A 25,154-nucleotide genomic window follows, 5' to 3' on the forward strand; every position below is an offset into this window, starting at 1 on the left:
CACACACCGGCTATAGTTTTCATCAACGGCAAGTAGTGAAGTTGCAGAAAAGACATCTTTCTCTCGAAATGTTCCACATTTCTCCTGGGCTTGCTTGCTGAACAAGAAATCTCTGTGACGTGACAACAAACGTCTCTGATTCAGTGTCATCAGATAGGTGTACACTCGTCTCAAGTTTGACCACTGCATAAACAATACCTTAGCCCTGACAAATTGAAACAGTTTTCTACAAATTAATTCACCATAACAAACAATTTCCTTATGAATTTTGACAGCAGGCTTAATGTTAGCATGAAGTCAACCAAAGTATAAAATATCCATTAAATTAGAGTACTGCTGTGAAATCAAGTTTATCCATTGGGGGCTAATTTTCATAAATCTCATGGTGTTGTGTCTAACTACAATATTACTTTCCAACCAATAAATGAATTATGCCTTTTTATTTTATCTTCAAAAGTTTAAGTCTACAAATACATATCCCCATGACATAGTTGTTTTGGCCCCAACCATGGAATTATTTCACAGCATGTAAAACTGATACTTTAATACATGTATTTACCCTGCTAAATTTCTAATATGGACTGGTCCATCATTCAATTTGGGCAGTACTATTTATCATTCGAAGGGGTATTCACTGAAAATTTACTGACTGAACAGTGAACAGTGCAGACCATGAACAGCCTGCATAGACGTAGTCTGCACTGGTCGCAAAGGCAGAATCACATGCCGCCAGCAGGCTATTAAAGGGTTAAAATGCATTTCTTCGATAGTGAATTTCTTGGCATATATTGATTCAATAATTTTATTTATTTATTTTGTTGGGTTTAATGTCACACCGACACAATATTAGGTCATATGGCGACTTTCCAGCTTTAATGGTGGAGGAAGACCCCAGGTGCCCCTCCGTGCACTATTTCATCACGAGCGGGCACCTGGGTAGAACCACCGACCTTCCGTAAGCCAGCTGGATGGCTTCCTCACGTGAAGAGTTCTACGCCCCAAATGAGGTTTCGAACCTACATCGATGAGGGGCAAATGGTTTGTAGTCAACGACTCTAACCACTCGGCCACGGAGTGATTCAACGAATATTTGGTCTTTTTATTATTTATATTGCATACAATCTGATGAAAATGAAATTCAGTAAGCCAACCAGTAACTTATTTTATGAAGTTGACTATAAAGACATTACGATTTGTGGGTATAAAATGTTGTGGTTTTGTCCAAAACAACTATTTTGATGGACTTTGAATTCGTCTATTTCCACATATCAGTATAAAACACTAGGAACTTTGCTTGTTCACTGGGATTTTAGGATTGACACATATATGAAATCCAGGTAAATGAGCCCCCTCACAAATATTATTAATTTCACAGTATTAGCCCTAATATGAATACTAGTAGATGACTTTGAGATGAATGCATGAAATGTATTGTTAAAAAGAAATCAAAGGCCTGAAGGGCCTGAGTCGGCTAATGATTGATGTACTGACAGTATAGTCTACCAGTTTCAGTTTGTTTTTAGTTTTTTTCTTAAAATTTCATAACACAGCTCGATATTTACCCAAAATATTATATCCGGATACGATTACACTTTTCTCCAGTATTTTACAAATTGTGATGATACGAAGACATTTAGCAGCAATTGGCAGTATCTGACATTGAAGTTTACGGTTAAATTACCTCTTATTTAAATCTTTTCATAAAAAAGTTGTTTCGTTTCGTGAAAGCAGCCAAACATAGACGATCTACTTTCGATTTCAAAAACTACAAGAAAATACAATTTAATGTTTCGCCGATTTGTTTATTTCTCGAAAAATAAGAATTAAAATCATTTTTAATATCAGTAGTAACTAAACAAACCAGTAAGAGCTTCTTCTTCCGATAATTTATCCGTTTACTGACTGCAAAATTCAACCCATGCAAAATTTATAGAAATCATACGATGCGTGTTTACGTTCAATGTGGGAGAATTAAGGCTGATTGGCTATGTTACCCAACGCATCCAGACGATTCAGATTTTGTTTTTAAAAAAGCATTGTGTGCGTTTCTGTAATTTTATATACGTTTTTATACGCTTAGAAATTATTAGACATGCGTATTTGCATTATTTCTATACGTAATTTACGCTAATACGCATCTTATCTGGAGCCCTGTGGAACTATTTTTTGTCTTTCGCTGGATGTTACCCAAGCTTTGTAAGCCTGCGCAATTCTTAAAATGCACATTTATGCTTAATGAGTTACATTCGAGTATTGCACAATTACAAGTCATAAATATGACAGATTACATCGTATATTGGTCATAGCAAAGGGAATTGACACAACTTAACTTCATTCATGCAGTGAACTGTTTGAAGTTTGAGAAATCTGATGGAACTACATCCCCTCACGTGTTATTCGGTCCATTTAGAGAATCGCTGAACAGCAAGGACTCGTCAAAAGGCTTTCAGCCTTTAGCCGACTCAAAAAACTAATGGTGCGAGTCAATACAAGATGATACAACAGCATACTCATTAATTTCATATCCCTGGCATACAGACATTCCACACAGGACTTTCTTCTGGTTATCTAAACTCTCTCCTAGGTATTTAGTTACAATATTGCCTCCCATACTGAATCCAACAGCCAGAATTTTTGTGTCCGGGTACTGCTCCAGTAAATGGTCTACCATTCTGCTATACTCCTCTGTTCCTCCTGAAACAGAGATTCAAGACTTTAGTTACCATTGAAACAAACAAGTTATCAAAACAAGAGCTGTTGGAGGACAGCAATGCCCAACTATTCAACAGCCTTGTCAACTGAATGAATGCAAGTCGAAAAAGGGGCATAATTTTGTAAAAATGCAAAACAGAGTTATGTACTATACAAGTCAGATCATCATAGAAGTTTTAATCCAATTCCATTGGTGGTTACTCAGATACCAGCTTACATACAAAAACTTAACCAAAAATTGCTACGTCAAATAAGGGACATAATTTTGTAAAAGTGAAAAACAGAGTTATGGAACGTGTGCTATGTAAGTCAGTTCTTTACAGTGAATAAGTGTGTGAAGTTTCAAGCATTCCCACAAGGGGTTACTGAGATACCAAAACTTAACTAAATCGGGACGCTAACACTGACAAATGGATGAGTCCACTATCTATACCTTTTCTTTGAATAGTCGAGCTAAAAACTAAAGTGCTTATAATTATATTGTCTATTGTCACACTGGACCATATACTGGTACACTAGCTAAATATTATTACATTTGCACAAATACTATCACACAGGCTTTACTTTTTCTAGAGGAATTCAAAACAAGAGGGTCATTGACCCTAAAGCGCTCACCTGTGTACAAGGCTTCAAGTGTGTTTGTTAAAGTACAGAGTTAGGTTTCTTCTATGTTAGCCTATATTATATACACATGGTTCATACAGGACTTGGCAAAAAAAATTCAAGGACTTTTCAAGGACTTTTTAAGGACTTTTTACGGATTTTCAAGGACTATTTTAATCGCTTTAAATCTTAAATTACAAAACCATTTAGGCTCTTCATAAGGCATTATGACAGAAGAAAAGTTACAGAACAGTTTTATTTTCCATAAGCTACAATAGCATATCTTAACCTTTATGAGATCTTCAATGGGATTACCTTTTAAGAGCTATATTTGCCTGTATACATACTTAGTACATGTTTCTTATAAGTCTTTCAAGCTCTCAAGACTAGTTTTCAATTTGTCCTCAAGGGACTTCACTTCTTGTTTTCGCGTGTGATTTCAACGCCCTTTCTCCCATAGTTCCGACATCAATGAGTTTATCACATACACTTATGCTTGTCTGACTTAAACTCCTTTAACCACGATGAATAATCATCCTGTGTAAGCCATTTATTCACTCCAGGAGAACTACGTTCCAACGTAAGTCAAGTCTCATCGATATCATGTGACATACCTCAACGATGAAGCTACGGTATCGCTTCGAATGACCTTGTTGATTCACTTATTATGTGTAATTAAGTATATATTTTACGTTTTCATAGCTGAAAAGATAAGTTTGATGTGTAGAAGATATATTAGCTATATGCAGCATCTTGCAAGATACAACGAACTAGTTACAAATACACTTATGTAAGCTACATAAATGTTGCAAGGCCGCAACGATAACATACATTATGTGACAACGTCTCACAAACAGTGTTGCAAAGTCTCAGCATCATAATTACCATTTGAACTTGTAGAAAATTACACTAATTAGATAGTACGTACATGCGTATGCCGGTAATCAATACTGTATAGATGATTAGGATCGTAAAGCATTACTTCAAGAACTTTCCACATAAATTAGCTATTTCGTAACAAATGTTTTCGACACCATGTGCAGGTGTATTGCTCATTTTGTCCGCATATGATAATTATTATTACGTCGTGCAAATGTATTAGGAACCTGAGACGTCATAACTCGGAACCATACAAGGCGCAAGTACCCTCAGGACGGATATTTCTGTCGAGTTCGTAAACACATAACTGATTTTTTTTCTTGCATATCGTATAAAAATTAGCGTTTCATTCTGACAGATCATTTTTGTTGCATGCCGTACTTTACAAATAACAACAGAAATCTAAAAGCAATTAGAAACACTTCATTTGCAGTACTCATTCTTATGGCAGAGCATGCACCCACAGGGCGGGAAATGAACGTCCGTAAGCCGAAGTGACGTCATTACATTCAAGTGAAGCACAATTAATAACAAAGTTCCACTTTAGTTTTATCGTTTAAAGTGTAACAGTATGTTCTTTCCGTAAAATAACGTATTTCAGACCGATAAAAATATTACATGTATTAAAATAGGACGAAGAGAAGGTCTCAAGGTATATGATATTGTCTAAGTTCACAAATACAATACCATATAATATCAAAGCAGCACAAGTTGCCATAACCAGCACGAGAGCCATCGCATGGGGTGCCAGATGGGTTTTGCAGGCATTGGTAATGTCGACGGAAAGGCCAGTCCGGTGTATTTTTCCTTATTACGTATCTAAAATTATTTCAATTGAGTTTCAATCGACTGCGATCGTGCAATATTTTTCCTGATTATATACGTTACTATAAATAGTAACAAAAAGCCGTTTAAAACGGTCATTACGGCTTCTGTTTATGTATCCATAATGGCGCAGTGCGCCTCTGGCGCCATAACCATAACGGCCCCGGTGTAACGGTCAGTTTTTTCCCCAGTCAGTTTTTTCCCCGGGGAAAAAACTGACTAGTTAGTTTCTTCCCCGGGGGAAAGAAATGACTAGTCAGTTTTTTCCCCGGGGAAGAAACTGACTGGTCAGTTCTTTCCCCCCCTAGTCAATTTTTTCCCCCCAATCGCAACTGGTTACTCTTGTTCATTCTTATGGGGGGAAAAAACTAACTAGTCAATTCTTTCCCCCCTCATCAATTTTCCTGGCTAGTCAATTATTTCCCTGTTAGTGAATTGGAACTGGTTATTCTTAACAGCCTGTTTTTTTCATTTCCTATAGTCGGTTTTCATTTAAATTGCATATAAATAAGACCATACATGTATGTTTCATATTTAGTGTAAATTAAAGAAATGTTTTTAATGAACTTATTTTAATTTCTGTTGTGTTTTTAATTTGCCTTTTTCCTGTTTCAATTTCTTCTAAGGTAAGGGAATTACTGCTGGTCAGTTCTTTTCCCACGTAGCCAGTACTTGAGCAGTAAGGTTGGGGAAGTAAATTGACCAGTCAGTTCTTTTCCTCCTAGCCTGTACTTGCTCTGTTAGGTGGGGGAAGAAATCGACTGGTCAGTTCTTTCCCCCCAACCAGTACTTGACCTGTCGGGTGGGGAAATGAAATTGACCAGTCAGTTCTTTCCCCCCTAGCCAGTACTTGCTTTGTCATGTGGGGGAAGAAATTGACTGGTCAGTTCTTTCCCCCTAGCCGGTACTTGCTCTGTTAAGTGGGGAGAAATTGACCGGTCAGTTCTTTCCCTCCTATCATATACTTGACCTGTCAGGTGGGGGAAGAAATTTACTGGTCAGTTCTTTCCCCTCTAGCCAGAACTTGCTAGAAAGAACTGACCATTTCTTCCTCCTCTAGCCAGTACTTGCTCTGTTAGGTGGGCGAAGAAAATGTCTGGTCAGTTCTTTCCCCCCTACCCAGTACTTGCCCTGTCGGGTGGGGAGAAGAAATTGACCGGTCAGTTCTTTTCCCGCTAGCCAGTACTTGCTTCTGTTAGGTGGAAGAAGAAATTAACCAGTCAGTTCTTTCTCCCCTAGCCAGTACTTGACCTGTCAGGTGGGGGAAGAAATTGACCGGTCAGCTCTTTCCCCCCTAGCCAGTACTTGCTTTGTCAGGTGGGGGAAGAAATTGACCGGTCAGTTCTTTCCCCCTAGCTAGTTCTTGACCTATTGGGTGGGGAGAAGAAATTGACCAGTCAGTTCTTTCCCCCCTATCCAGTACTTGACCTGTCAGGTGGGGGGAGAAATTGACCGGTCAGTTCTTTCCCCCCTAGCCAATACTTGACCTATCAGGAGGGAGAAAAAATTGATAACTTAAGTTATTTCCCCCCTAGCCAGTACTTGACCTGTCAGGTGGGGGAAGAAATTGACCAGTCAGTTCTTTCCCCCCTAGCCAGTACTTGCTTTGTCAGGTGGGGGAAGAAATTGACCGGTCAGTTTTTTCCCCCCAAGCTAGTTCTTGACCTGTTGGGTGGGGAGAAGAAATTGACCAGTCAGTTCTTTCCCCCCTATCCAGTACTTGACCTGTCAGGTGGGGGAAGAAATTGACTAGTCAGTTCTTTCCCCCCTAGCCAGTACTTGCTTTGTCAGATGGGGGAAGAAATTGACCGGTCAGTTCTTTCCCCCTAGCTAGTTCTTGACCTGTTGGTGGGGAGAAGAAATTGACCAGTCAGTTCTTTCCCCCCTATCCAGTACTGACCTGTCAGGTGGGGGAAGAAATTGACCGGTCAGTTCTTTCCCCCTAGTAGTTCTTGACCTGTTGGGTGGGGAGAAGAAATTGACCAGTCAGTTCTTTCCCCCCTATCCAGTACTTGACCTGTCAGGTGGGGGAAGAAATTGACTAGTCAGTTCTTTCCCCCCTAGCCAGTACTTGACCTGTCAGGTGGGGGAAGAAATTGACTGGTCAGTTCTTTCCCCTCCTAAGCCAGTACTTGCTCTGTTAGGTGGGGGAAAGAACTGACCGGTCCAATTCTTCTCCCCATCTAACAGAGCAAGTAATGGCTAGGGGGAAAGAACTGACTGGTCAATTTCATTTCCCCACCCGACAGGTCAAGTTCTGGCTAGGGGGGAAAGCACTGACTGGTCAATTTCTTCCCCCACGTGATAGGTCAAATATATGCTAGGGGAGAAAGAACCGACTGGTCAATTTCTTCTCCACACCCGACAGGTAAAGTACTGGCTAGGGGGGAAAGAACTGACTGGTAAATTTCTTTCCCCACCGGATATGTCAAGTTTATGCAAGGGAGGGGGGGGGGGAAGAACTGACTAGTCAATTTCTTCCCCAACCTGACAATTCTAGTATAATAGTAGGGGAGAAAGAACTGACCAGTCAATTTTTTCCCCCACCTGAAAGGTCAAGTATATGCTAGGGGGGAAAGAACTGACTAGTCAATTTCTTCCCCCACCTGATAGGTCAAGTATATGCAAGGGGGGAAAGAACTGACTGGTCATTTTCTTCTCCCCACCCGACAGATCAAGTACTGGCTAGGGGGGAAAGAACTGACCGGTCAATTTCTTCCCCCACCCGACAAGTCAATTACTGGCTTGGGGGAAAGAACTGACCAGTCAGTTTCTTCTCCCCACACCACAGGTCAAGTACTATCTATATATAGGGGGGAAAAACTGACTAGTCAATTTCTTCCCCCACCTGACAGGTCAAGTACTGGCTAGGGGGGAAAGAACTGACTGGTCAATTTCTTCCCCCACCTGATAGGTCAAGTATATGCAAGGGGGGAAAGAGCTGACTAGTCAATTTCTTCCCCCACCTATATGCTAGGGGGGAAAGAACTGACTGGTCAATATCTTCCCCCACCTGATAGGTGAAATATATGCTGGGGGGAAGAACTGACTGGTCAATTTCTTCCCCCACCTGATAGGTCAAGTATATGCTAGGAGGGAAAGAACTGACCGGTCAATTTCTTCTCCCCAACCCAAAAGGTCAAGTACTGGCTAGGGGGGAAAGAACTGACCGGTCAATTTTTCCCCCACCTGATAGGTCAAGTATATGCTAGGGGGGAAAGAACTGACTAGTCAATTTCTTCCCCCACCTGACAGGTCAAGTATATGCTAGGAGGGAAAGAACTGACTGGTCAATTTTTTCTCCCCTACCGAAAGGTCAAGTACTGGCTAGGGGGGAAAGAACTGACCAGCCAATTTATTTCCCCACCTGACAGGTCAAGTACTGGCTTGGGGGGAAAGAACTGACTGGTCAATTTCTTCTCCCCACCCGACAGGTCAAGTACTGGCTAGGGGGGAAAGAACTGACTGGTCAATTTCTTCCCCCACCCGACAAGTCAAGTACTGGGGGGAAAGAACTGACTGGTCAATTTCTTCTCCCCACCCGACAGGTCAAGTACTGGCTAGGGGGGAAAGAACTGACTGGTCAATTTCTTCCCCCACCCGACAAGTCAAGTACTGGCTTGTGGGGAAAGAACTGACCAGTCAGTTTCTTCTTCCCACACCACAGGTCAAGTACTATCTATGTATAGGGGGAAAAAAACTGACCAGTCAATTTCTTCCCTATCTGACAGGTCAAGTACTGGCTAGGGGGGAAAGAACTGACTAGTCAATTTCTTCCCCCTCCTGACAGGTCAAGTATATGCTAGGGGGGAAAGAACTGACCAGTCAATTTCTTCCCCCACCTGATAGGTCAAGTATATGCTAGGGGGAATCAACTGACTGGTCAATTTCTTCTCCCCATTCAACAGGTCAAGTACTGACTGGGGGGAAAGAACTGACAGGCCAATTTTTTCCCCCACCTGACAGGTCAAGTACTGGCTTGGGGGGAAAGAACTGACTAGTCAATTTCTTCCCACACCTGACAGTTCAAGTATAATGCTAGGGGGGAAAGAACTGACCGGTCAATCTTTTCCCCCACCTGATAGGTCAAGTATATGCAAGGGGGGAAAGAACTGACTAGTCAATTTCTTCCCCCACCTGATAGGTCAAGTATATGCAAGGGGGAAAGAACTCTCCAGTCAATTTCTTCTCCCCACACGACAGGTCAAGTACTGGCTAGGGGGGAAAGAACTGACCGGTCAATTTTTTCCCCCACCTGATAGGTCAAGTATATGCTAGAGGGAAAGAACTGACTAGTCAATTTCTTCCCCCACCTGACAGGTCAAGTGCTAGGAGGGAAAGAACTGACAGGTCAATTTTTTCTCACCTACCGACAGGTCAAGTACTGGCTAGGGGGGAAAGAACTGACCGGCCAATTTCTTCCCCCACCTGACAGGTCAAGTACTGGCTTGGAGGGAAAGAACTGACTGGTCAATTTTTTCCCCCACCTGATAGGTCAAGTATATGCAAGGGGGAAAGAACTGACCAGTCAATTTCTTCCCCGCAACTGACAGATATTAAACAGTAATGGCAATCAAACAGAAGTTTAAAAATTTGATTTGACAAAAAAACATTGATTAAAGGTACAAAAAAAGAAACATATAGGTTTATTCAAATGAAAAACAATACCCGTTTCATCTGAAATTTAAATGGAAAATGAATAGACACTTGTATCCCAAATAACAATACCGAAAGAATCCAGTACTTGAAGGGAAACTTTGACTAGGGGGAAAGAACTGACTAGTCAGTTTTTTCCCTGGGGAAAAATCTGACTAACTAGTCAGTTTCTTTCCCTATCAGAAAACTTATTCCAAGGGGGGAAAAAACTGACTAGGGGGGGGGGAAGAAACTGACTAGTCAGTTTTTTCCCCGGGGGAAAGAATTGACCAGTCAGTTTTTTCCCCGGGGAAAGAACTGGCTGGGGGAAAAACTGGGCTGTTACAGGTCGATTGTCAAATATTGATGGCATTGTTGATAAAAAAGTAAAACAAATAATTCTTTTAGGTGTTTGGAAAATATATAAAATGAAAATACCAAAATAAATATGAAGTGAACGTATATGTTAAAAAAAAGTGTCATTAACGGCTGGTTGTGCCTTCTAGCCGCAATGGCACACCTAGTTTCATAATGGTCCTCGGAATAAAGCCCTTGGGCGGTTATAACACTAGACGTGCCATTATGGCAAGAAAGCACAACCCAGTCGTATATTAACTTCGTAGCAATTCTTCATGAAATGTTTTTCTTTTCAAACCTAAATTATGCTTTATGTAAGAAAGTACAACTATCAAGGCATTTGATTTTATACAACATGTAGCCCCTTATCCAAATGGTATAGAAACTGAAAAACCCCAGTAAATGCTTGAACAAATGAAAAATGCACTTTAAACTTTTCTTAAACGATTATAGGTACACGTGTAATAAACAGGTAAATAGATGGGAGAACGGTGTCTTTTAGAGATAATGGCCCTAAAAGAAAATAATAGCCATCGGGCAATTATCACCTTGGCAGGGCCATTATTACTGAAAGGCACCACTCTCCCATATATTAAACTGTAAATATTGCAGACAACGCTTTCATATCGGAGAGTAATGTTTTCTAAACATTTAAATAGAAATAATCGCGTGATGTCTATGATGTACGTCCATGCGCACGATGCGACATCTATTTGACGTTTCAACTTGTGGAAAATATGAATACGCGGCAGCTTGATTTGTTTATTAGATTTTCGGAGAAATTCTTCTCGTATTTTTTCCTGTTTTTCATACCAGAAAGAGAATTTAGACATAAAGTAATTACTTGATAGTAGGTATGTAATAAAAACGTTATCAACTTTGTACATAGATATGCACTCGTTCTTTCGCTCCTAAAGTCGCGCAATCTTACTGCTGCAGAACAAGTGCATTATATCCACATACAAAAATAGAAAAAGTGGAAACTCCACAGATCGTTCAACACGACAAAAACGAAAATGTTGCAGGCTTGGTTTGATTGAGCCTGTTCATGGACGGTAGTGGAAATGCATGCTACCGTCCACGCCCTCTAGCCCCGGGTTGAGCAGAACTCAACATTTAAACTTGCTAAAAGTACAAAGAGCAATTTAGAGACATCCGCAGATGTATTCATACGGCGGTGCACATGGAACCTTCAATGACACGTGTTGTGGCGTGTAATTCCATGAAAAGCGGCGTATGGTCTCCAGATAAAATAACGGGTTTGCCCCAAACGAGAAAACAATGGGCAGAACTAAACAAACTGGAATTTAGAAGGGGGATCTGAGGTTATGGAGCCTGCATATCACAGGAACTGTCACAAGACAAAATTAAAAAGCAGGCACCATATCTAAGGGGTGATTATACAATACCCATGGCTATGAAACCTGGAGTATTGGAACCACCCAGGCCGAAACGGTCATGCTGAGAAACTAAGTAGTACCAATAACACGACATAAAAGTCATGCTGAACGATCTGAGAAGGTCAATAACCTATAAATATTGACGTTTTAGTTTTTATTTCGGGTGCGTATCGTCAATTGTGGCGTCAGTTGAATGGATGTCATAATGTTTTTAAGTTCTTTAACTTGGACATTTTCAGTTCCACTTGGGTTAAAGAATAATAATATCTGTTATGTGTTTGCAAATCGGATAGAAATATCCGTCCCGAGGGCACCTGTGCATTGGGCGGTAATGAGGCTTGCCAAATTACCGCCCATGCGCAGGTGGCCGAGGGACAGATATTTACATCCGATTCGTAAACACATGACTGATTTTTTTCTTGCATATCGTATAACATGTTAGCATTTTATTCTGGCAGACGTTTTTTCTTGCATACCGTATTTTACAAAAGGTAGAAATAGTTTCTTTTTAGCATTCTTTCTTATAGTGGAGAATGAACACAAAGCACGCGAAATTAACGTCCGTAAGCAGAAGTGACGACATGATGTTTTGCGTTACGCACAATAACAAAGTTCCACTTTAGTTTGTCGTTTGTAGCGTAACGTTATGTTTTTTATGGTAAACTAACGTATTTTGAATCGAGAAATATACTATAAGGAACGGAGAGAAACTATGAAGGTACCTGCTTTTTTCGTATTTTACATAAACAATATATTATTAGTGTATGAACCAGTAGTTGTCATTAACAGCACGAGAGTCATCTGACATGGGGGTGCCAGATAGGTTTTGCCGGCATGGGTAAAATAACCGGAAACGCCAGTCCGATATGCAAGAACAACTTTTTATCATTGATATAAGGAATAATACACACGTAGTAATTATAAAAAGATTTTTAGATTTGCATGGATAAATAAGCATTCATTCTTCATAAAGTCGCGCAATATGTTTCTATTTCCGCTGCAGAACGCGTGCATAGACCTAGATACAAATCTAATAACCTACGATTACATGCTTACTTCAGGTTTCTTAGTTGCGTCCTGTGCTTCAAAAGAATCTTTTATCAGACTTAATAATAATTAAGGAGTGCGCATGCAATAGTATAAGTCAACTCCGCGCTCCCCCGTACATATTGCTAGTAAGATATCTTGGGGAAACCGTCAAATGATAATAAAAGAAACGGATAAAAATACTAGTACATACTTTGGACAAAATCTGATTTTCAGTCACAGACTTGCTGGTACATTTCACTCGAATATAAGTAATGTTTAGCCGCAAGTCTTCGATGAGTATCAGTAACGCTTACCTATGTCGCGTTTAGAGTTAGTAACATCATCGGTTAGAGTGAGGAACATGATACTAAATAAATATTGCCTGTTTATGAAAAAGCAGTTGCAGTAATATATTTCTAAGATTATAACTGGCATTGCCTTTAATCGATCATTGACTGTCAGTAAGTATTGCTGTTGAAAAATGTAGTATATTTGTTTTATTCTGGAAAATAGCAAAATGCTTCTATTTTCTAAATAACAGAAAACTGTTTTTAAAATTTAAATGTTTTGATAAATTTATGCGATTACTTTTAGAATCTGAATACATGTTCAAGTCAAGACATAAGTAAATATCATAAAAGTAATTGCTATATATGAAAATAATATATGCCGTGTCATATTGAGCGATACGGTAACCAGAAGTCGTTGAGATATGTCACATGATATCGTTGAGACATGACTTACGTTGGAACGTAGTTCTCCCGGAGTGTTATTGGCGAAACTACATTTATTTTTTGGGCCACTCATTGTTGTTGTTGATAAGTCACGCTACAATGACCTTGCGCATAATATTTTAACGTTGTGAAAATCGCTATTCCGTATCTAACTTCCGTACCGAAACGGTGTTCAACTAGCGTTCCCTCCGTGGGTGTGCATGTATTTTTATTTTACACCGTTTTTTCGCTCGTTTTGACTTATTTATTATTTATTTTTTGTATTTTTCCCCTACAATACGATTGCACCCCCGTTTTTAGCAAAATTTAAGGACTTTTCTACCTTTTTTTTCAAAATTCAAGTACTTTTTCAGGGGATTTTTGAAAGAAAAAAATCAAGGACTTTTCAAGGACTTAGGATCAAATTCAAGGACTTTCAAGGACCTGTGCGAACCATGATACATGTCACACAAAGTTTTGAACCTAGGGCAATAATTTGAATAATTACGGCAGATATAACAAATCTGATATCACATGCTTAATATCAAGGCTCTAGCTATTATTGATTCAGAGAAGAAGATTTTCAAAGTTTTTATATATAAGCCTATAGTAAGTACATGTCAGACACGGGCATGGCCATTTTATTGACCTTAGGGCAATAATTTGGTCAATTATGGTAGAGTCAAAATTCAAACCCTTTTTATCACATGCCAAATATCAAATCTCTATAGATAAGGATTTTTAAAGTCTGATCTCTGAACCTATTTTTAACAAAAAAAACCCGTATTTTCAATGAACCGGAACCATTTAACAACTTTAAAAGAGGGCTACCCAGAGATCATTTGTGTAAAGTTTCATCAAAATACATTCAGTAGTTTTGGAGATGTTGTTTAAAGAAATTGATGATGAAAAGTGATTATGCCTTCTGGCGGACATTTTTTTTTTTTTTGACGAATCAGAAAAATTTAAACAGGATTTGTAAAAAGTCACACAAGGAAAATGTGTGTGAAATTATTTTACAATCAGGTTAACAGTTTTATACAAGAAGATTTTCTAAGTTCTACTATATACATAAAGGGAAAAGTGACCACACCCCCTAGCAGCCATGTTTTTTGACAAATCGAAATAATTTAAACAATCTTGGTAGAGGGTCACTCAAGAACCATTCGTGTAAAATTATTTTCAAATCGGGCTAGCAGTTTCACAAAAGAAGATTTTTAAAGTTACCACTATATATACATATAGGGAAAAATGACCTTGCCCTCTGGCAGCCATGTTTTCTGACAAATCAAAAAAATTTGAACAACCTTGGTAGAGGGTCACACAAGGACCATTTGTGTAAAATTATTTTCAAATCAGGCTAGCAGTTTCACACAAAATTTTAAAGTTTCCACTATATACATATAGGGAAAAGTGACCACTGGTGGCCATGTCTTTTGACGAATCGGAACAATTTGAAAAATCTTGGTAGAGGGTCACACAAGGACCATTTGTGTAAAATTATCCTAAAATTGGGCCAGCAGTTTCACAAAAGAAGAATTTTTAAGTTTCCACTATATACATATAGGGAAAAATGACCACGCCCTCTGGCCGCCATGTTTTTTGATGAATCAAAATAATTTGAACAATCTTAATCGAGGGTGACACAAGGACCATTTGTGTAAAATTATTCTAAAATCGGGCAAGCAGTTTCACGCAAGAAGATTTTGAAAGTTTCCACTATATACATATAGGGAAAAGTGACCACGCCCCCTGGTGGCCATGTTTTTGACGAATCAAAACAAGTGAATGAAGTATTGCCATGCAATACAAAGTCCCCTACTGGAAGGCACCTAATTTTCTCTACTGCAGTATAACATAATGAACTGATATCTGTCAATGATGTATAAACAATATTGTACTATATATACACTATGTTATAACAAAACACTTGGATTAAAATTTATATATATAAAAACCTATAGTTGTTTTCATATTGAATTTTTTTTGGCTGATTATAAAAATGTTATCATGTAAGTTATTTATAGTAACAACAAAGGGAAATTAATCTTAAAAAAAAAAAAAAAAAAAAAAAAAAAAATCTATATAATATAAGTCCACAAGAAACTCTTTACCAGGTACAGATAGGTCAAAATACACCTAAAAATTGGATGTAACATGCATGCTGTACCACAGAAAAGTGGTCTCGATTTTTCTCTACCGCCAGTAATAAAAAAGTTACAATAAAATCTATTTATAGTAACAACAGGGGACGTAATTCTACAAACAAGGGTGCCTCATGGTGGTGAACATTTGGTCCAAGTTACATCAAAATCCCTCCATGCATGAAGAAGAAATGTTCCGTACAAAGTCATTCTTGAATTTGACCTTTGACCTCTAAATATGACCTTGACCTTAGACCTAGGGACCTGGTTCTTGCGCATGACATGTTGTCTCATCCAGGGGAATATTTGTGCTAACTGATATCTAAATCCTGCTTTGCATAACAAAGTTATAGACCCGACAGGAAAAAAATCCTCTTGACCTTTGATCTCTAAGTGTGACCTTGACCTTTAAGCTAGGGTACTGGGTGTTGCGCATGACACGTCGTCTCATCATGGGAAACATTTATGCCAAGTAATATTGTAATCCCTTGATGGATGACAGAGTTCTGGATCGGACAGGGAAAAAACCTTATTGACCTTTGACCCCCAATTGTGACCTTGACCTTTGAGCTAGGGGTCTGGGATTTGTGCATGACACGTCGTCTCATCATGGGGAATACTTGTGCTAAGTGATATTAAAATTTCTAAATGAATGTCAGAGTTATGGACCGGACACCAAACAGACCCTGTTCATGCTATGTTAACATTTGACTGCTAAGTGTGACCTTGACCTTTGAGCTAGGGGTTTGAAAGTTGTGCATGACACATCGTCTTATTATGAGGTACATTTGTGCCAAGTAATATTAAAATCCCTTCATAGATGGGAGAGTTATGGACCGGACAGGAAAAAAGCCTTGTTGACCTTTGACCTCCAATTGTGACCTTGACCTTTAAGCTAGGGGTCCAGGTTTTGCGCATGACACGTCGTCTCCTCATGGGGAACATTTGTGCCAAGTAATACTAAAATCCCTTCAAGGATGGGAGAGTTGTGGACCAGACAGGAAAAAGGCCCTGTTGACCTTTGACCTCCAATTGTGACCTTGACCTTTGAGCTAGGGGTCCGGGTTCTGCGCATGACACGTCGTCTCATCATGGGGAACATTTGTGCCAAGTAATATTAAAATCCCTTCATGGATGACAGAGTTATGGACCGGACACGAAATTGCGGACGGACAGACGGACGGACGGACAGACAGACGGACGGACAGACGGACGGACGGAATGACGGAAAAGTGCATTCCTATAGTCCCCGAAACTGGTTTTCAACCAGTAGGGGACTAATAATCTGAACATTATTGGTAGAGGGTGACATAAGAACTACTGGTGTGAAATTATTTCAAAATCAGACCATTGGTTTAGGAGAAGATGTCGTTTGAAGATTTTTCTATTTTTAGCTCTGGCGGCCCCTATGTGCAACCAAGCGGAACAGTTTGAACAACTTTGGTAGAGAACCATCCAAGGAACATCCACGCCAAGTTTCATCTAAATCCATTCAGTGGTTATGGAGGAGATGTCTTTTAAACATAATTGTTGACGATGGACGCACGCACGCCGGACACAGCGTGATCACAATAGCTCACCATGAGCATTGCTCAAGTGAACTAAAAAAAATATGGGAAAGAAGTAGGGCAAATATTCACCATGATACATGATTCACATTTAGTTCATTCTTTAACTAACTTCTAACTAAGCAAATTACATGGTGATTTTCTAATTCACTGGTGATTTTAAGGAAACACATACTACAAACAACTATACAAACATTACAGGATGTAAGATCTTATCATCATCTTTTGTCTTATGACATTCTCCTGTGACCATGACTCATAATAACATCATTATATCAGAAACAGATGTAAATATCATTATCCTGAACAAAGTCAAAAATCTGACATCAAAGTCTGGAAATATTATCAACCCTTTCACATGAGTTTTTTTTCTTGTTTATCAATCCTGAACAGAAATCCAAAACAAAATTGTCAGTCAGATTTACTAAGTTACACTTTATACATAATTGATAACTTTGTCAAACAAAGTATTGTTACAAACCATACGGTTCTGGAAAATGCTACAGAATATGCGATGTATGGAAAGGTAACCCTGACATAAATTTTACGTAAATTACATTTATCGTAAAAGTTTACTATGTTTGGAAGAATTTTCTGCTAACTCGAAAATATACTACATGTCAATATATAGGTGATACCTGCTTTTGTCTGCAAAGGCAGTGGTATATAGCAGGTACAAACATACCGTAAGTGAATATTCTAGGTGATGTAAGTTTTTCACTCTTGAGTGCACCAAGATGGTTGAGGATTGCCACCCTGAAGCCATGGGTTTGAGCATAGGAGGCGAACGTTCTGAGATAGATACACTCACTGCTGTTGGCAATACCTGGACACAGGGCCAGAGTGAATTTAGCTGTAATATGAAGTATGAAAGATATACTTGAAGTAATTTTTGTTGTAAAATGCGTTTGTTTCCAGAATGCCAGGAAAACATCAAGGAAAGTAATATTACACACACATCCTGGCATAAAGATGTTCATAACTGGTGTGCATTATTTAAAGGTGGTCAATCACATTTAAGCAAAATTTAGTGACATTTTCTACTTTTTGTATATTCTGTTAGAGATTTATTTAAGAAACAAAAATACCCATTACTTAGAGTTAGATCCCTGTTAGAAATGTATACTTTATTGATTTTCATAAAAATTTGTAATTACTCCCCTTTAATATGAAAATATTTAAAATGCTTGGTATTTCTTTTTATTTCCATATAATTCCAGGTTTTACATTCGCATTGGATAGATATACCAAATATTTAACAATCTGAATCAAAAGTTGGGTTTTAAAATGCATGTAGCTTCTGAATTTCATTTTTTTCCCATTCTATCTTGGTTGCGCAACCAAGATAGGCAAAGGGAGGTAATAATAATTTTTCAAACTTGCATTTCTAATGAATTCAATCTATATATGTAATTGTTAATGCAATTACTTTACGAATATAATACAATATATCGGTTAGTTATACGTTTTCTTAGGTAAAGTATGTTTATCACATTTATACTTATGATAAAATAACTCGATCTTGGTTGGGCAACTGCAATAGGAAAACCAATTATAAAAAATATCTCCAGTGAAAACCTAACTTGTATTAAGCGCTAACTGAACATAAATGAGTGTAAATGATCAGATGTTAAAGTTTAAAACAAATCTGTTACTTAGCCAAAATCTGATTATCCACCTTTAAACGAAATTTCAAGTTTAAGAAATTCTTTCTTTTCAGACTTAGACAATCATTCACTGTATAGAATGTAATCTCTTTAATAATATGAAAACAATTTAATATTTGGACCTTATTTACAAAATTTCTGATTATTCTTCAAAGAACAGGGAGAGGGATATTTCAAATGTGTCTTCTTTTGATCTTGGAATTTAAGAGCTAACTGTGAAAAAATTGTTCTCATCAGTCTTGTCAGTTTATCAGATCTGCTATTAGATAGAAGAGATAAAATTTATCTAGATAAAACTCTAAAAACCTCTATGTCCTTCTTCATGCGGATCAAACAGGTCATAGCTCATGGTGGCGCCATCTGGCATAGGAATATGAAATCTCTGACTATCAGGCCATCTTGGTTTTGTACGACCCATCTTAACATGTACAACTGTCTGGAAATGTCCACTTTTACCCCACAACACAGTCGGTCTGAATCTTTTTAAAGAAATATGCAATAATCATTAAAAATTTTTTTTTTATGATAATGAACAAAACTGTTGCTGTTAAATGCCTACTAGAAATGTCAGTTAATAAAAGCATCATAAAGAAAGTTAACAGATTTAATTAAACTTTTAATGTCCGCAGCATGTCATGAATTCAGGTATGAAGAGACATATTTGTGACAGGTGAGCATGAATTCTGCCAAGAATAAAATACAGTGACAGTTCAGCTCGTGTCCAATACCTCAATTTAATGTTTAGCTATACCAGAGTACTATTTATCAAATACCAAAGTTCATGAATTCTAAATTGTCAAGAAAAGAAAAGGCATCAGCCCTTTATATTAAGTATTTATATTTAAAAGCACTTGCTTCAAACTCAGTTATAAACAAGAGGACCATGATGGTCCTGAATCGCTCAACTGTTCCCACATGACCCAGTTTTGAACTGAGTATGACGTTGTTTTTTCTATTATTTGACATAGTGACCTAGTTTTTGAGCTCATGTGACCCAGTTTTGAACCTGACCTAGATCAAGATAAAAATTCTGACCAATTTTCATGAAGATCCATTGAAAAATATGGCCTCTAGAGAGGTCACAAGGTTTTTTATTATTTGACCTACTGACCTAGTTATTGATGGCATGTGACCCAGTTTCGAATTTGGCCTAGATATCATCAAGGTAAACATTCTGACTAATTTTCATGAAGATCCATTCAAAAGTATGGCCTCTAGACAGGTCACAAGTTTTTCTATTTTTAGACCTACTGACCTAGTTTTTGACCGCAGTTGACCCAGTTTCAAACTTGGCCTAGATATCATCAAGATGAACATTCAGACCAACTTTCATACAGATCCCATGAAAAATATGGCCTCTAGAGAGGTCACAAGGTTTTTTTTTATTATTTGACCTACTGACCTAGTTATTGACGGCACGTGATCCAGTTTCGAACTTGACCTAGATATCATCAAGATGAACATTCTGAGCAATTTTCATGAAGATCCATTTGAAAGTATGGTCTCTAGAGAGGTCACAAGGTTTTTCTATTTTTAGACCTACTGACCTAGTTTTTGACCACAGTTGACCCAGTTTCGAATTTATCCTAGATATCATGAAGATGAACATTCAGACCAATTTTCATATAGATCCCATGAAAAATACATCATCTAGAGAGGTCACAAGGTTTTTTTGTTATTTGACCTACTGACCTAGTTATTGATCGCACGTGTCCCAGTTTCGAACTTGACCTAGATATCATCAAGTTGAACATTCTGACCAATTTTCATGAAGATCCATTGAAAAATATGGCCTCTAGAGAGGTCACAAGGTTTTTCTATTTTTAGACATACTGACCTAGTTTTTGACCGCACGTGACCCAGTTTCAAACCTGACCTAGATGTCATCAAAATGAACATTCAGACCAACTTTCATACAGATCCCATGAAAAATATGGCCTCTAGAGAGGTCACAAGGTTTTTCTATTATTTGACCTACTGACCTAGTTTTTGAAGGCACATGACCCAGTTTCAAAATTTTCCTATATATCATCAAGGTTAACATTCTGACTAATTTTCCTGAAGATCTTGTGAAAAATATGGCCTCTAGAGAGGTCACAAGGTTTTTCTATTTTTAGACCTACTGACCTAGTTTTTGACTGCATGTGACCCAGAATCAAACTTGACCTAGATATCATGAAGATGAACATTCAGATCAATTTTCATAAAGACCCCATGAAAAATGTGACCTCTAGAGTGGTCACAAGCAAATTATGGACGGACGGTCGACAGACACTGCGCGATCACAAAAGCTCACCTTGTCACTTTGTGACAGGTGAGCTAAAAACTGAATCTGAGAAACCACATACATGTATTTATATCATTTTAAAATAATATAAACTTCAGAAAAATTTCAAATATATATATCCATTTTTTTTATCCATTATAACAAACAAGAGGGCCAAGATGGCCCTAGGTCGCTCACCTGAGAAACACACCATAACACAACATTTTAAACAGAGTAAACATGTTTGACCTAGTGATTTCATGGAAAAAAATATTTATTTAGTAAGTATTTTCTTTGATTTGACCTACTGACCTAGTTTTTGAACCCAGATGACCCATAATCCAACTTGACCTAGATTTCATCAAGGCTATCATTCTGACCAAATCTCATGAAGATCAATTGAAAAATACAGCCTCTATCGCATACACAAGGTTTTTTCTTTGATTTGACCTAGTTACCTTCTTTTTGACCCAAGATGACCCATTTTCAAATTCAGCCTAGACTTCATTAAGGTTATCATTTTGACTTAATTTCAGGAAGATCAATTGAAAAATACAGCCTCTATCGCATATTCAAACTTTTCCTTTGATTTGACCTAGTGACCTAGTTTTTGACCCCAGATGACCCATACTCGAACTTGATCTAAATTTCATCAAGGCAATCATTCTGACCAAAATTCATGAAGATTAATTGAAAAGTACAGCCTCTATCGCATACACAAGGTTTTTCTTTGATTTGACCTAGTGACCTAGTTTTTGACCCAAGATGACCCATTTTCAAACTCGGCCTAGATTTCATCAAGGTTATCTGGCTAAAATTCATGAAGATTAATTGACAAGAGGGCCAAGATGGCCCTAGGTCGCTCACCTAAGAAACACTCCATAACAGTGTAAAACATGTTTGACCTAGTGATTTCATGGAAACAAATATTCTGACCAATTTTCATTAAGATTGGACCAAAAAATTGGTCTCTTGCGATAAAACAAGCATTTTCTTAGATATGACCTAGTTTTTGACCCTAGATGACCCATGTTCAAAATCGACCTAGATTTTATCAAGGCAATCATTCTGACCAAAATTCATGAAGATCAACTGAAAAATACAGCCTCTATCACATACAGAAGTTTTTTCTTTGATTTGACCAAGTGACCTGGTTTTTGACCTCAGATGACCCATATTCAAATTCGACCTAGATTTCATTAAGGCAATCAACCTGACCAAATTTCATAAAAATCAATTGAAAAAAACAGTCTCTATCGCATACACAAGATTTTTCTTTAATTTCAACTAGTGACCTAGTTTTTGACCTCAGATAACCCATATTCAAAATCGACGTAGATTTCATCAAGGCAATCACTCTAACCAAATTTCATGAAGATCAATTGAAAAATACATCCTCTATTGCATACACAATGTTTTTCTTTGATTTGACCTAGTGACCTAGTTTTTGACCCCAGATGACCCAATTTCGAACTCGGCCTAGATTTATCAAGGCAATCATTCTGGCTAAATTTCATGAAGATCAGTTGAAAAATACCGCCTCTATTGCATACACAAGGTTTTTCTTTGATTTGACCTAGTGACCTAGTTTTTGACCCAAATGACCCATTTTCGAATTTGGTCTAAATTTCATCAAGGTAATCATTCTGACCAAAATTCATGAAGATCAATTGAAAAATGCAGCCTCTATCACATACACAAGGTTTTTACGTGATATGACCTAGTGACCTAGTTTTTGACCCCAGATGACCCATTTTCGAACTCGGCCTAGATTTCATCAAGGTAATCATTCTGACCAAAATTCATGAAGATCAATTGAAAAATACCGCCTTTATCGCATACACAAGGTTTTTCTTTGATTTGACCTAGTGACCTAGTTTTTGACCCCAGATGACCCATTTTCGAACTCTGCCTAGATTTCATCAAGACAATCATTCTGACCAAAATTCATGAAGATCAATTGAAAAATACAGCCTCTATCGCATACACAAGGTTTTTCTTTGATTTGACCTAGTGACCTAGTTTTTGACCCAAGATGACCCATTTTCGAACTCGGCCTAGATTTCATCAAGGTTATCATTCTGACCAATACTCATGAAGAAGAATTGAAAAATACAGCCTCTAAGGCATACACAAGGTTTTTCTTTGATTTGACGTAGTGACCTAGTTTTTGACCCCAGATGACCCACTTTCGAACTCGGCTTAGATTTCATCAAGATTATCATTCTGACCAATATTCATGAAGATTAATTGAAAAATACCGCCTCTATTGCATACACAAGGTTTTTCTTTGATTTGACCTAGTGACCTAGTTTTTGACCCGAGATGACCCATTTTCGAACTCGGCCTAGATTTCATCAAGGTTATCATTCTGACCAATATTCATGAAGATTAAATGAAAAATACAGCCTCTATCGCATACACAAGGTTTTTCTTTGATTTGACCTAGTGACCTAGTTTTTGACCCCATATGACCCATTTTCGAACTCGGCTTAGATTTCATCAAGATTATCATTCTGACCAATATTCATGAAGATTATTTGAAAAATACCGCCTCTATCGCATACACAAGGTTTTTCTTTGATTTGACCTAGTGACCTAGTTTTTGACCCGAGATGACCCATTTTCGAACTCGGCCTAGATTTCATCAAAGTTATCATTCTGACCAATATTCATGAAGATTAAATGAAAAATACAGCCTCTATCGCATACGCAAGGTTTTTCTTTGATTTGACTTAGTGACCTAGTTTTTGACCCGAGATGACCCATTTTCGAACTCGGCCTAGATTTCATCAAGATTATCATTCTGACCAATATTCATGAAGATTAATTGAAAAATACAGCCTCTATCGCATACACAAGCTAAATGTTGACAGACGACAGACGACGGACGACAGACGCCGGACATCGAGCGATCAGAAAAACTCACCTGAGCATTGCTCAGGTGAGCTAAAAACAGTCTCTATTGCATACACAAGGTTTTTCTTTGATTTGACCTAGTGACCTAGTTTTTGACCCGAGATGACCCATTTTTGAACTCGGCCTAGATTTCATCAAGGTAATCATTCTGACCAATTTTCATGAAGATCAGTTGAAAAATACAGCCTCTATCGCATACAGAGCTAAAATGTGACAGCAGACAGACAGACGACAGAAGACAGAGGACACAGGATTGCCGGACATTGAAGCGATCACAAAACCTCACCTGAGCATTGCTCAGGTGAGCTAAAAACAAAATTATGACAGGAATTAGTATCACTTTAGCTGTATTGCAAGTCATACAGCAAAAGGTATCAAAGCTAATCAAATTCTTGATGATATTCATATTCTCTTGATGCACACTCTAAATTTATCAGTTTTAAGTTGTATGATAGTTAGATATTAATCCAGGGTTGTGTCCCTTTATATTTATTTATTTATTTTGTTGGGTTTTAACGTCGACACCGAACAATTTTAGGTCCTGATGGAGGACTTTTCCAGCTTGAATGCTGAGGGGAAGAACCAAGGTGACCCCTTCCGTATAATTTCATCCGGGGCGGGGGCACCTGGGTAGAACTGGGGTAGTGAACCATGACCTTCCGTAAGCCAGCTGGATTTGCTTCCTCACGTGAAGGGTGTCCCTTTTATACGTTTATAAATAATTATAACACTCACATTTGAGTAAGTATAGGACAACTTTCAAGTATTGCTTGTATGAATGGTGATCCTGACGTCCTGTAGTATAGCTTGGGTTTTTCTGGGGAACTGAGGACCTGCAGTAGTCTTAAAACCATCCAAAATATGATGATGGGAAATGACCAATATATTCCCATACCAGACGAAGGCAAAACTGGTACCAGCCAAAATAATCCCATCTTTAATTAATGTGTAATCAACTGGTAGGTCAGTAACAGATTGATATATCCAAGCTGCAAAATAAATGCAACAGTCATGTACGGATGAGTATATTCACATGCATATTTGAAATGTGCTAATTTATCCAAGAATTGTCTAATAAATGACACTGTATTTATATAATGAAAAGCAAAAAACTTATATCATGCATATGTCCTGAGGGATAGATTAATAAATGATAACGACCAAAATAGGCTATTAATTATATTACGTAACCACAGCGTCACTATTAGTGGACAAATGCCCCGAAGCCCCCGAAGTCCGAAGTGCTCAAGAATGACTACAGTTGTCTGCACATAACTAAAAATAAAAATAAGAGTGCCATCCAATGCTTCGTCATAGCAAATTTCTTTTTAAACTAGCACTGTATTGCAATGGAAATTTTAATTCTGTTGCATGGTGTGTAGTAAGTTCTGTAGTAATTCTTGTAATTCTTTGTTTTTCTAAGCCACAAAAAAAAAT

General features: G+C 38.0%; 1 protein-coding gene across 2 annotated transcripts in view; it reads right to left on the reverse strand.

The window, feature by feature from the left end:
* The window catches only part of LOC123527300 (abhydrolase domain-containing protein 2-like), a 44,168-nt gene that overhangs the window by 3,465 nt on the left and 15,549 nt on the right, over positions 1-25,154 (reverse strand). For both annotated transcript variants that reach the window (XM_045306694.2, XM_045306691.2), the window contains exons 2-6: positions 24,453-24,706; positions 18,839-19,011; positions 17,551-17,718; positions 2,511-2,694; positions 8-205 (exon numbers count right to left, since the gene is read on the reverse strand). In XM_045306694.2, the coding sequence (XP_045162629.2) occupies positions 8-205; positions 2,511-2,694; positions 17,551-17,718; positions 18,839-19,011; positions 24,453-24,652 (923 nt within the window). In that variant the 5' untranslated portion in view covers positions 24,653-24,706. The remainder of the gene's footprint in view (positions 1-7; positions 206-2,510; positions 2,695-17,550; positions 17,719-18,838; positions 19,012-24,452; positions 24,707-25,154) is intronic.

Source organism: Mercenaria mercenaria, chromosome 1 (assembly GCF_021730395.1).
Source record: "Mercenaria mercenaria strain notata chromosome 1, MADL_Memer_1, whole genome shotgun sequence".
Taxonomy (NCBI): Eukaryota; Metazoa; Mollusca; class Bivalvia; order Venerida; family Veneridae; genus Mercenaria; species Mercenaria mercenaria.